The following is a 13,380-nucleotide window of genomic DNA, read 5'->3' as shown; positions in this document are numbered from 1 at the left end:
ATGGATGGTTTCTTGAAAACTACATGATTGAAGCATACTATTTTCACTTTTGTTGTTGCTTTTTTATTGTTGTTTATTCTTTCTTGTGTTTTTCCCCTTTTGTTCTGATTCTTCTCTTACAATATGACTAATGTGGAAATATGTTTAATATGATTGTAACGTATAACTTAAAAAAAAAGAAAAGAAAGAAAACTGCACTTGGTAGGGCCAGCCCACACTCCTACCTGGCCTCTGCATAAAACTACCCACAATCCAAATTTGTCTCGGTTTTTTCCATTTTAAAATATTGTATTTAAAAGTGTAAAGCAATCATGGGGCAGTTAAAAAAAACACAAAAAAACATACAAACCCACAAGAGGTAGATTTGGGCCTTGGTTGTAGTTTGGCCAGCTGACTCCTGATTTAATCAGTCCACAAGTATTTATTGAGTGACTACTGCATGCTAGGCACTGTGCTAACCCTGGGGATACTAGGGAGCTAGTCAGGGTATACTAGCCTTTGGGGCTACAGAGAAAAGATAACCATTTCCGTTTTGGACATACTGAGTTTAAGGTGTCTGTGAGAGATCCCGTTTGAGATGTTCAGTAGGGGGTTGGAGATGCAAGTCTGGCCAGATAAGAGCTGGGAATCATCAGTATAGAGATGGAAGGATGCTTCATGTGGCCCTCCCCAACCTTCCAGTGTATATGCCTCTGACAACAAAAGGGGCTGACTCAAAAAGCCAAGATGGCATAGGATGTGTTTATTAAACTGTCTGAGATATAGGGAAAAGATCTGAAAACACTTGGAGTAGCAAGAATGCTTGCAATTCAAACAGCAAACACTGGTCAACACAATATGGAAGGAACACAGTTTGGGGCCCAATTGCCCCATATGGGGAAAGATGCTGAACAGTAGGGCTTCTGCCTGAGTCTGAGGATCCAAATGGTGCCACAACTGAGTCTGTACCACTTCATCCGTGAAAGATGACATTTCTGCTACCTAATAAATACTCCTATGGGGAACAATGGCTCTGCACATCTCAGTGAAGCCGGTTTTTCTTCTAGTAGATTTCTAAATCCTACACCCAAAAGAGACAGAACAGCTACGAGGATGACAGGCAGAAACGTAAAATCACTGACGTTTATTAGCGTGCTGCATGTTTTAAATACGAGAGCACTTAGAAAGTGTCGAAATTGAAAAACCTCTGAAGTTCCCATCGGTTAGTGTCAGTGCCTACCTTCACAACGTGGGTCTTACAACGGGAGAGTAGGGGCTGGGCTGGCCGTGATGGATGAGAGACACAGATGATGGGGGGGGGAGTGGATTCCTCTGACCTGGAAAAGTCAGGGCCCTTGCTGCCCCCTTGTGGATATAGAAGACTTGCATCTCCCAATGAGCTAAAGGACCTTCCCCAAAAGCTGCAGTATTGGTCTGAGTTTACAAATTGTTTTGAGGTTGCAGAGAAACACTCAAGATTTACCATATCACAACCCAGTCATCCATGCTCCTGATAAGTTACCACCCCTACGCTTAAATATCATTATCCTTTGTCTTCAATAGTTCCAACCTAGTAAAGATGATATGCCTTGGAAATAAGAGTGGTTGGTCCAGTTAGGACTTCAGAAATTCCTGGACAGCTCATCTCCACTGGCAGCTTCTTGTATAAGAGTTTCTATGGAAAGACTGTGACCTTGTACACTTTGGTTTGAATGGTTCATGAATATGTGTGTATGTGAACACACACACACATATATATGATATACAGACATCATATACATATATATCAGGATAATATATCAGTACACTGCAAATCATTTCTCCTAATTCAAATTTTAAAAAAATTAAAGCAACCTCTAAAAGAGCAAAAATAATGTCAAATTAAATTCCTACCCACTGACCCACAAGCAAAAATAATTTCCATTAAAGATCAAGGCATAATTTGTAAGAGATGCTAAGCAAATGTGAAGTTTTAACCATGCCTTAATCCAGGCCAACTGTGTTGGTCAAAACCTTTGCTGGAAGTGCATCTCCAACATCAAAGAGAGAGTTTACCCATCCAAACTCATTGCAAATCCTTAAGGTCCCAGCAGGAGCTGAATACAGGGAAATCCAAGCCACCTCCAGGTCCAGGGGATGGGAAGGGGGAGGTCTTCTTTTTCGGGGATCCCAAAAGGCAATCATCTTTGCAAGGGAATAATATTGCAGCTGAAACATAAAATAAAAAGGAATTCATTCACACCATTAAGAAACTCCAGAAGATGCTATCTTGCTTCTTTTGCTTTAAATCTTTAATTTTATGTGTCTTGATTTTAAAGGCCATACGCCCAAAGAGCAATGCTTTTGCTTACTAAAAAGGCAGTGAAGTGAACAGAGAGAGGCAGTGTGGCACAGTGGATAGGATGCTGGACTTGTCAGAAAACGTGAGTCGCAATCCTAGCTCTTACACTTATTTACTACATGGTCATGGCCAAGTCTTTTAAATTGTATGAACCTGTTGCTCCTTCTGTAAAATAATTGTAGTCCCTACCTCGGAAGGCTGTCATGGGGGCTCCAATGAGATGATATATATAAGGCACTTTGAAATCCTTAATATGCTATATAAATGTTAGCTATTTTGATTATGGCTGGCACTGGGGTCAAGTCCACTTTCAGGCCTCTACTTAGGACAATTTACAGCTTGATTCAACAAGCAACTGTATGTGCAAAATACTTTGTCATAATCTAAGAATAATCTAAACTATCTAACACAAGAATATGCTCCCTTTCCAACTGCCCATTACCTGGGGAAGGCTAAACTAAACCTAGGCCCTGCATGTGATGGAGATTCAGCACTGCAGTGTAAGAAAAGAGGGATATGAAAAATTCAGAGCTGTGCGGGAGCACTGGACTTTGCTGCCTTCACAGTGAAGGAAGCAAAGCTGGAAAAATGACATGCATAGTGCCTTCAGATTCGATGGAAGGCACAACCACAAAACAACTGAAAATGAATTGTGTGAACTCAGAAAGAACCAGCATGTGAAATGATGGTCCCAAAGAGAGAAAAACAATGACACTCACTCTGGCTCCCTCATGCAAGCTTGGGGTTGTGGTTGTGGAACACTGCACAATGTCAGATTTTTTTGTTTTGCTAATTTTTTAAAAAACTCTCTTTTTAAAAAATTCTTTGGCTCTCTGGGAGTGGGGAGGGGTGCCAGGGAAAATCCAGGCAATATAAAAACAAAAGGTCGCAATAAAAATTGATAAAAAAAAAAAGAACAAGCCTGGTCCCAAAGAAGACTGATAAGAAGACCTCTCCCTCTCCTTGCTCCTTGGCAGAAGTGAGGGCCCACAGGTGGGGAACATTACAAATAAGGTCAGATTTTGATTTGTTGATTGTTATTGATTATGGTTTCCCTCTTCTTTTAAAAAGTATTTATCAAGGGGCAGCTAGGTGGCGCAGTGGACAGAGCACTGGCCCTGGAGTCAGGAGTACCTGAGTTCAAATCTGGCCTCAGACACTTGACACTTACTAGCTGTGTGACCCTGGGCAAGTCACTTAACCCCCATTGCCCCCTCCCCCCCAAAAAACTGACCTCAGACACTTAACATTTACTAGCTGTGTGACCCTAGGCAAGTCACTTAACCCCAATTGCCTCACCAAAAAAAAAGTATTTATCTTGACAGCTCCTTGAGAAGGAGGAGGAACAGGAAGTATACTGGGGAAAATCCAAGCACTAAAAACAAAAAACAAATGAATTAAAATATCCACAATCTACATGTTAACCACACAATGTGAACAGAAAGAATAAACTGAAGCTGGATGTTGTCAACATGACCAAGCTTGGCTCCAGAGAAGAATGGAGAAAATGTACCTCCTTCCTTTCATTGCCCAGGGTGGGAATGGGGTGGGGGTTGATCATTGGGGGGATGGCCATGCTTTAGTGTGGAACCTGCATCTACTTCCAGATTCAGTTAAGATGTGAACTGCATTTTTCCCCTCACTTTCTTTTTTGTAATGAGAGGAGGCTTACTTAGTAGAGAAGGTGAGGGGGAAATATTTTGATACAAAAGCAAGAGATAACAATAGGAATTTTAAAAAAGCATACAGCACTTTTCCAAATCCTCATCTTACCCCAGCAGTCCTTTCCCAGCCCAGCGCATTGGGACGAGGCGGAGCTGTAGTCTCTCACCTCTCCGGAGCACTGTCACATTCAACGGATGCTGAAAGACAAAGAAAAGCCAACTTGAGAGTCAAATGAGAAGAAGCTTGCAATGGTTGTGATATTAACAAACCTGTGACCCGACTGCTTGAGCCAAGACAGACAGGCAGGGGCTGGGGCAAAGCCCAGGGGATTCTGTCCCTAAACCAACCATCTGACAGAGTTGTTGTTTTTGGTTTTTTGTTTTTTTCCCGGGGCAATGAGGGTTAAGTGATTTGCCCAGGGTCACGCAGCTAGTAAATATCAAGTGTCTGAGGCCGGATTTGAACTCCAGTCCTCCTGAATCCAGGGCCAGTGTTCTATTCACTGTGCCACCTAGCTGCCCCCCATAGAGTTCTTTTTTTTTTTTGGCAGGGCAGTGTCAAGTGTCTGAGGCCGGATTTGAACTCAGGTCCTCCTGAATCCAGGGCCGGTGCTTTATCCACTGCACCACCTAGCCACCCCCCCCCCCCAATAGAGTTCTAAGAAGCAGACTCAAGCAGCTCTTACTTCCCTTTTCCTCAGAGAGAAGATGCTCGGCCTGAAGGAAACTAGATTCCCTGTGAGCATCAGGCAGGAGGAGTGATGGGCAGAATGCTGAACAAGTGCCCCCAGAACAGAGGATGTTCTGGAAATCCTCAAGACCCCCACCTAGGACCAAGTTGGGACATTCAAGGTCTGTTCCAAAGGGCTTGAGTTTGGGCTGGAATAACAAGGGACTTTGGGCAGGCAAGCAAGGACGATTCCCGTCACTTTCTGCGAGCCGACTGGAGGGCCTTTCCCCTCGAAGAAGAAGAAGAAGAAGAACTCATGGAACTGTAGATTTACAGCTGGAAGGTATCTCTGAAAGGCAGCTAGTCCAAAGCCTTCATTTTCATAGATGGGGAAACTGAGGCCTGAGGTTAAATGACCTGCCTAAGGTCACACAGCTCAGCAAGTAGAAGAGCATTGGTTTCACTACACCAGACATCGCTATAAAGTCTTCAGGAGTCCCTGAAGCCCAAGGAGCCCCCACTTCAATCCACTGCCATCCAATTCAGCAGCCAGTTTTCAGCACTGTGCCAGGGGGTGGGATTCACCAAAGCAGGGCCTCCGTTCAGCACCAAGCCAGGCAGGGCCCAGCACTGGAAAGAGCCTGAGGGTGCCTCCATGAACGTGTGGGTGCCCTGCCCAGACAGGGCTTTTGCGGGAAGGATTGTTTTGCTTAAATAAAAGGCACTGAGACCAACCTCCAAATGAGAGAAGATGTGACACCCCCCTCGCCCCACCCTCCCCAACTCACCCCTTCACTGTGCTGGACCACCGTTCCGATGTTCTGCAGATTCTGGAAGTTGTGGGCATTCACTGAACCAAACTCCACGATCTTATCATCCACTTGGAGACCCTAGAAAGATGAGACAAAAAACATATGGGAGATTTTAACGAGACTTCCGCTGTCCAATGCCTTTCAACAGCCAATGCCTGGCCACAGCGTTGCTGCGTTTTGATGAACAGTATTTTGTTATAAAGAAGCAATCAAAGGATCATGGATTCAAAGCTGGAAGGCCCCTCAGAGGTCCTCTAGTCAATGTCCTCATCTGACAGAGGATACTGAAAAACCCCAGAAGAGTGATTGGTGCAAGTTCCCAAAGAGGGTAGTGAAAGGCACAGGAAGAACTGGGATCTGACTGCAAACTCTTTCTCCTGCAGGAGCCCGGGCAGCTTTGGAGGTGAGGAAGAAGAGGTATTGGGGAGCAATGCTTTTTTTTTTTTAATTTCAGTGAGGCAATTGGGGTCAAGTGACTTGCCCAGGGTCACACAGCTAGTAAGTGCCAAGTGTCTGAGGCCAGATCCAAACTCAGGTACTCCTGACTCCAGGGTCGGTGCTCTATCCACTGCGCCACCTAGCTGCCCTATGGGGAGCAATGCTTTTTAAAAGCATTCATAAAACCTTTTAAAAATCCAGTTTACGGGGCAGGTAGGTAGTGCAGTGGATAAAGCACTGGTCCTGGATTCAGGAGGACCTCAGTTCAAATCTGACCTCAGACACATGACACTAGCTGTGTGACCCTGGGCAAGTCACTTAACCCTCATTGCCCCGCAAAAAAATAAAATTAAATAAAAATAAATTTTTTTTTAAGATCCAGTTTAGGGGCAGCTAGGTGGTGCAGTGGATAAAGCACCGGCCCTGGATCCAGGAGCTCCTGAGTTCAAATCCGGCCTCAGACACTTGACACTTACTAGCTGTGTGACCTTGGGCAAGTCACTTAACCCCCATTGCCCCACAAAAACAACAACAACAACAACAACAACAACAAAATCCAGTTTACCAGCAAGAACTGCAGAGGAAAGAGACTGTTTTTCCTCAAGGGAATAATACTGAAGATTAGAAATGAGTAATTAAGGCACCTGTGGGACAGAAACCATTTCCCCCTGCTGGTTCCACGAAGACATGGTAAGAACATCACTAACAAGCCTCTGCTACTTGTGACACTTCCGCTTACCCTTGGGGGGCCATCTGACTAAAGAGCATGGCTAGCACTGGGGCAACAATGACCACTGGCTCTCAAGGGAACGTAGGCTTCCCTGCCTTCAGTAGCCCAGGCTGGATTTCCTGCCCTCTGCACATAACTGTGCTAGAGGGGATGTCCCAGAGAAAGCCAATGCAGAGGGAATCACCGATGTTCTGTGTTCTCATTCCATCCCAACCACCATCCAGGAAAACCAGGGGAGACTTGCTCGCTTTTCCAGATGAAAAAAACCCTTAAGCACTGAGAAGAAAAGGGTTTGGCCCGGAGTCCCCCAGGCCTGTGGGCAGCAGGAAGGCCAGGCTTGGAATGCAGAGCTCCTGCCCACTAGCCAAGACTTGCCCCATCTCCCTTCCCAATAAGCTGTTCTCAATATTCTGACCTCTGCACTCAGGGTCCTGTAGCAGTTGCCAACTTACCGAGTTGCTGGCAGGAGAGCCTGGGCTGATGCTGTTCACTTGAGCAAAAGGCAGAGGGGGACCCTGGCTCGGGCCCTGGCTCGGGCCCTGGCCCTGGTTCAAGGCCTCATTCTGTGCTTCTGCTTCATCCCTTGCTTGCTTCTCCTTTCCCCTGGCATGGAGCTGGTGCAAGGCTTCTTCTACCTGCTTCATCAGGGCTTTGTGGTCATTCTGCAGACCTAGAAAGGAAACTCCTGGTAGAGAAGGAAGAAAGCCAAACCCCAAACCAAGGCCAATGTACATCCTTAATCCCACATTCTTAGTCAAGCAGTTCCCTCAACAAATTCCCCTTCAAGAGGAAATGGGCAACCCGGCAGCGAGGTAGAGCAGTGGATAGAACACCAGCCCTGGAGTCAGGAGGACCTGAGTTCAAATCCGGCCTCAGACACTTAACACTTACTAGCTGTATGACCCTGGGCAAGTCACTTAACCTCAATTGCCTCACCAAAAAAAAAAAAAAGGAGGAAATGGGCAGATGGTTAGCTGAGAACTGTCTCTGAATGTCCCCCCAAAACTGTATCACACAGTGACGGGCCAGGACTCATGTTTTAGTGTTGTCTGACACTGTGAAGTGAGCCAACTAGTGCAATGGCTTTCGTCTGTAGGAATCTCACAGCAAAATCATAAGATTTAGGGCTGGAAAGGACTTCAAGGGCTGAGTTCAATCCTTTTGTTTTTTAAAGATGAGAAAAATGAGGCTTGGAAGGCTTAAAGGTAGTGAGTGGCATAGGTGGGATTTGAACCCAGGTGTTCTGACCCAAATTAAGCGGACTCCCACTGTGACAACCCAGATACTCATTTTGCCAGAAAGCTTAACTGAGGCCCAAAGGCATTAATTGAACCCAAGCAATAGGGATTTAGCACCTGAACTGCTGTCCCTTTTGTTTCACAAGCTCATAGCAGAGCAGCTATACCCATCTATACTCACAGATAATGTTGTGCCTCGCTGTACGAACTTGATACACATCAACATCTGCCCGGGGATATCCCTCAATGTCAACCAGAGGTTCATTCATCCCAACTCCTTTTTGCTGGGGAGAAAGGTTAAAAGATGTCATTAATATAAACTCATAATCTTCTCTTTTCCCAAAGCATTTTTCTTTGTATCTGGGAGGGGAACAATAGGTAGTTGGAAGGGAAAGTGTAGTTCCTATCAGGACAAAGAGTCTATACCGTCCTAGAGGTCAGGAAGCCTGCAAGACCAAGCACAATACCCCTGAGCTCCCCTACTGCCCCTCAAATCTCCTAGGCTTGCACACAGTTCTATCCTTTACCACATGGACTTTCCCATTTTCAGGTTAATTAATAATCATTAATTTCTTGCCTGGTATTATAAACTCTTCAAGGGCACAAATTTCCTTGTCTCTCTATAGCACTTGGGTGATGGATTTAAAAATAAAATATCCCAGGGGCAGGTAGATGGCACAGTGGATAAAGAACCAGCCCCAGAATCAGGAGGACCCGAGTTCAAATTAGACCTCAGACACTTGACGCTTACTAGCTGTGTGACCCTGAGCAAGTCACTTAACCCTTATTGCCTCCCCACCAAAAAATTAAAAAAATAAAGTACTCTATCCTTCAAAGAGCAAATCAATACATCCCCAAGGGAGGCTCTGTATTCTGAATCAGAAATTTAGTAGTGAGGAGTAGGCTCTAAGACCGACAGGAACCTGGACAGAGTTAGGGGTACAAGCTGAGTCACCAGACTGATTAGGCTCCCGGGTCTGGGTCCCAGCTGATTTTCAGTCACACTGGCAATCAGGGGAGGAATCTTTCAAAAGTAACTCCAGGGGCAGCTAGATGGTGCAGTGGATAGAGCACCAGCCCTGGAATCAGGAGTACCTGAGTTCAAATCCGGCCTCGGATACTTAACACTTACTCGCTGTGTAACCCTGGGCAAGTCACTTGACCCCAATTGCCTCACTAAAAAAGAAAAAAAAGTAACTCCAGACCACATTTACAAAGCTCTTCACATACATTTTCTCATGTACTTATTTAAGTCTTGGGGATATACACAGGACCAGCCTGTGATTCCGATGACAGAAGAAACTCCCCAATGATGCAGCTCTTCATCTTCTTTACTTTTTGTCTGGCTGAGCTCAAAGCGAAAGAGATTTCCCAGTGTTAACTCTATCCACTAAACCAGGGCTTCTGAAACTCTACTCGCAACCCCTTTTCATCTGAAAAAATTCTTACTCGACCCCGGATATATAGGTACGTAGACTAGGTAGACATAACCTTTTACTGTTGCCTAAGTTTTCATGACTCCCACATTTAGTTACTCCAGGGGTCGAGAGCCACAGTTTAAGAAGCTAGGCACTAAACCACATCACTTCTTCTAGTGCTAGTATTATCCCCCCATTTTATTCATGGGAAAACGGGGTCACAGATAAGAAGCAACTTGCTCAGGCAGCTAGGTGGCGCAGTGGATAAAGCACCAGCCCTGGGATTTAGGAGGATCTGAGTCCAAATCTGGTCTCAGGCACTTGACACTTACTAGCTGTATGACCCTGGGCAAGTCACTTAACCCTCATTGCCCCGCCAAAAAAAAAAAAGAAGTGACCTGCTCACAGTCACATAGCTAGTGGGACAAACCGAGGTGTTGAAAGGCAGGATGGCACAGCAGATAGCGCACTAGCCTATCCTATCTCAGACCCTTCTAAGCTGGATGACACTAAGTGAGTCATGTCAGCTGTCCAGGCCTTAGCTTCCTTAACAGCAGAATGAGAAGATGGCATCTGATGACTTCTGAGATCCTTCCAACTCTAAATCTATAATCCTGTGGGCTCCAAATACTGAATGGGCAACGTCTTGATGGATCCTCATCAATCAATCAATATTTATTAAGCACCTACTATGCACCAGGCACTGTACGAATGCTAGGTATACCAGGAGAAGCAAAAAGACAGTCCCTACTCTCAAGGAACTCATGTGCACCATGATACAATCCAATGGAGGGGACAGAATGCCAACACGTACAGATAAAGCAAGCCTATAGCCAGGAGAAGAAGAAATAATGAACGGAGAGAAGGCACTAGAATTAAAATGAAAAGGCAGAGGAGCAGCTAGGTGGCACAGTGGATAAAGCACCAGCCCTGGATTCAAGAGGACCTAAGTTCAAATCCAGCCTCAGACACTTGACACTTACTAGCTGTGTGACCCTGGGCAAGTCACTTAACCCTCATTGCCCCGCAAAAAAAGATGGAAAGGTAGAATTTCAGTTGGGACTTAAAAGCAGCTGGGGAGGTCAGTAGTTGAGGTAGAGGAGGGAGAGCATTCTGGACACAGGGGACAGTCAGAGAAAAGGCCCATAGCCAAAAGATGAAGAGTCTTATTTGTGGAAGGGCCAGAACGTTGGAGCCAAGAGAACGTGACAGGGAGTAAGCTGTAAGAAGACCAGGAAGGCCGGAGGAGGCGGGGCTAGGTTGGATTCTGTATCTGATCCTGGAGCCAGTAGGGAGCCATGGGAGTTTATTGAGTAGAGGAGTGCCCTACTTGGACTTGTGCTTTAGGAAAATCACTTTGGTGACTGAGTGGAGGATGGATTGGAGTAGGGAGAGACTAGAAGCAGGCAGAACCCCCAGCAGCTATTGCAATAATCCAGGCATGAGGTGCTGAGGGCCTGCATCAGGGTGGGGACAGTGTCAGGGGAGACAAGGGGGAGTATTCAGGAGATCTTGCGAAGGTGAGATAGACAGGCCTTGGCAACACATTGGATATGGGGGCTGAGAGATAGGGAAGAGCCCAGGATGACTCCTGGGTTGTGAGCCTGAGGGACTAGGAAGATGGGGGTAAGGGGGAGGAGGGAGAGAGAGGGAGGGAGAGAGGGGGGGGGGGAGAGGGAGGGAGAGAGAGAGAGAGAGAGGGAGGGAGGGGGGAAGGGAGAGGGAGAGAGACAGAGAGGGAGAGAGAGAGAGAGACAGAGAGAGAGGGAGGGGGGGAGGGAGAGGGAGAAAGAGAGAGCCCCCAAAATAATAAGAGTTGGCCATGCCCCCCCAGTCACTACCTCTCTGGAACATGACAAGAAGACTATGTGGTGCTGCCAATCTATAAATCTACCATCTACAGCCAAGGGAGTGGCAGGGAGTGGGGAGCACAGATGGGGTGGTTAACCATCTCTGAAGAGACATATAGGGTGTAAGATGATAGCAAAGTCAGAGCTGGGCAATGGCCTGAGCAAGTAGAATTCAGTTCATTTCAGCACATATGTATGAAGCACCTACTAGGCACATGCCACAGTGCTGGGTGAGGGGAATACAGAAACAAAACAATCCCTGCCTATTAAGAACTTCTACTCTCCTAAGGGATGTAACACATCCATAAATAAGAAAATGCAAGATCGGGGGCAGCTAGGTGGTACAGTGGATAAAGCACCAGCCCTGGATTCAGGAAGACCTGAGTTCAAATTTGGATTCAGACACTTAACACTTACTAGCTGTGTGACCCTGGGCAAGTCACTTAACTCTCATTGCCCCACTAAAGAAACAAACAAAAAAGAAAAAGAAAATGCAAGATCAATGCAAAGGAATTTTAAGAGAGAAAGACCATAAATGCCTTTTGTAGGAGGCACCGGAGCTGAACTTTGAAGGAAGTTGGCAATTTTACAAGGCAGAGATAAGGAAACGGTATTCTGGGTCCAGGGGAATCTCACTTGTATGAAGAGACAAAGCCTAAGGCAGGAAGCAAGTCTGACTGGCATGATAGGAAATAACATAAAATACAACTAAAAAGGGAGGTGGGAGCCAGCCCGTAAGAGGGCTTTAAAGTCCTGTAAGCTGAGGAGTTTGTCAAAGGCAGTAGGGAGCCACTGAAGATTTTTGAGTGGGGAGTGCTACTACAGTCTGAGCTATCTTTTAAGAATACCTAGCTGGCGAGTTATGTGGAAGATAGATTGAATGAAATAGATTGAAGGTGGGAAAAAACCAATGACTGCTACTAGGCAAGATATGATGAGAGCCTGGAGAGGTTAGATGAGGAGATAGGAAGCAGATGTCAGAAGTGCTGTGGCACCAGCATAAATAACACTTGGTAGATGACTAAACTGTAGGAATATAAGGAAGAGGTGTAGACCCCAAGGTTAGAGATCTGAGTGACCAGTGGGATGGAGGCTCCACCATCAAAAATGGAGAATTCTGGAGGATGGGACGGATTTGGAGAGAAGTTATCATCTGAAAAGGAGACCCTAGAAAGGCCAAGGTCACGGAAGCCAAGGGAGAGTCTAGAAGGAAAGTAGAGTGAACAGAGTCACAACTGGGAGGAAAAAGGCTTAGGTCACAGAATCTCAGATCAGGAAAGGCCTTGGAGCACAGAATGTCAGGGCTGGGATGGGGCTTAGAACAGGGGATGTCAGGGCTGGGAGGGGCCTGAGAACAGGGAATGCTGGGGCTGGGAGGGGGCTTAGAACAGGGCATGTCAGGGCTGGGAGGGGCCTTGGAAGAGGGGATGTCGGGGCTGAGAGGGCCTTAGAACAGGGGATGTCGGGGCTGGGAGGGGGCTTAGAAGAGGGGATGTCGGGGCTGGGAGGGGCCTTAGAAGAGGGGATGTCGGGGCTGGGAGGGGCCTTAGAAGAGGGGATGTCGGGGCTGGGAGGGGCCTTAGAACAGGGCATGTCGGGGCTGGGAGGGGCCTTAGAACAGGGCATGTCGGGGCTGGGAGGGGCCTCGTTTGACAGACGGGGACCCTGAGGTCTCGAGCGGGGAGGACAGCTGACCCCTCCCCAGGCCCCCCGCCCCGGCCGCACTCACGTCCTCCAGCACGTCATAGTAGGCCTTGATCTGCGCCTCGATCTCATCCTTCCTCCGCACCAGCTCCTGCACGTCGCTGATGGTCACCGGGGCCGTCCCGGGTCTCGCCGGCGCGGCCTTCTCGTCTCCGGACTCCCTCCTCTCAGACATCTCTGAACCGCTGCTCGCGACGCTACGTAGTAGGAAGAGCGACGACTACGGCTCCGCCCGCGGGTCAAAACTCCTCTGCGCGCGACCTGGGACGAGAAAGGGCGGGAGGGGAAGGAGGGGAATGGAAGGGATCCCTAGGGAGCGAGGAGGCTTGGGCGAGAACACGAGGAGGCAAGGGGCGTGGCTCTATTCGGGGGAGGAGCCAAGAAACCCCGGCGCGGGTGGGAAAGCTGTGAGGATGTGGTGTCTTGGTGCCGCGTGTTTCGCATTTTAAAACTCTTATCGCTACATATTGTTTTACATCACCTTCATTTACAAAAATTTCCCGCCATCTTTAGCTTCCTAGAGAATCATCCCAAGG

At 47.1% G+C, this 13,380-nt stretch overlaps 1 protein-coding gene across 1 annotated transcript; it reads right to left on the bottom strand.

Annotated features, from left to right (window-relative positions):
- Positions 1-722: 722 nt before the first annotated feature.
- PSMD9 (proteasome 26S subunit, non-ATPase 9) lies at positions 723-13,138 on the bottom strand. Its single transcript, XM_043977296.1, has 6 exons — positions 12,870-13,138; positions 8,054-8,156; positions 7,087-7,304; positions 5,443-5,544; positions 4,094-4,182; positions 723-2,187 (listed from the first exon to the last, which is right to left on the bottom strand). The coding sequence occupies exons 1-6, from the start codon at positions 13,017-13,019 to the stop codon at positions 2,160-2,162; spliced, it is 690 nt and encodes a 229-aa protein (XP_043833231.1). The 5' UTR covers positions 13,020-13,138; the 3' UTR covers positions 723-2,159.
- Positions 13,139-13,380: the final 242 nt, after the last annotated feature.

Source organism: Dromiciops gliroides, chromosome 1 (assembly GCF_019393635.1).
Source record: "Dromiciops gliroides isolate mDroGli1 chromosome 1, mDroGli1.pri, whole genome shotgun sequence".
NCBI lineage: Eukaryota > Metazoa > Chordata > Mammalia > Microbiotheria > Microbiotheriidae > Dromiciops > Dromiciops gliroides.
This window is presented reverse-complemented; position numbering and strand designations above follow the sequence as displayed.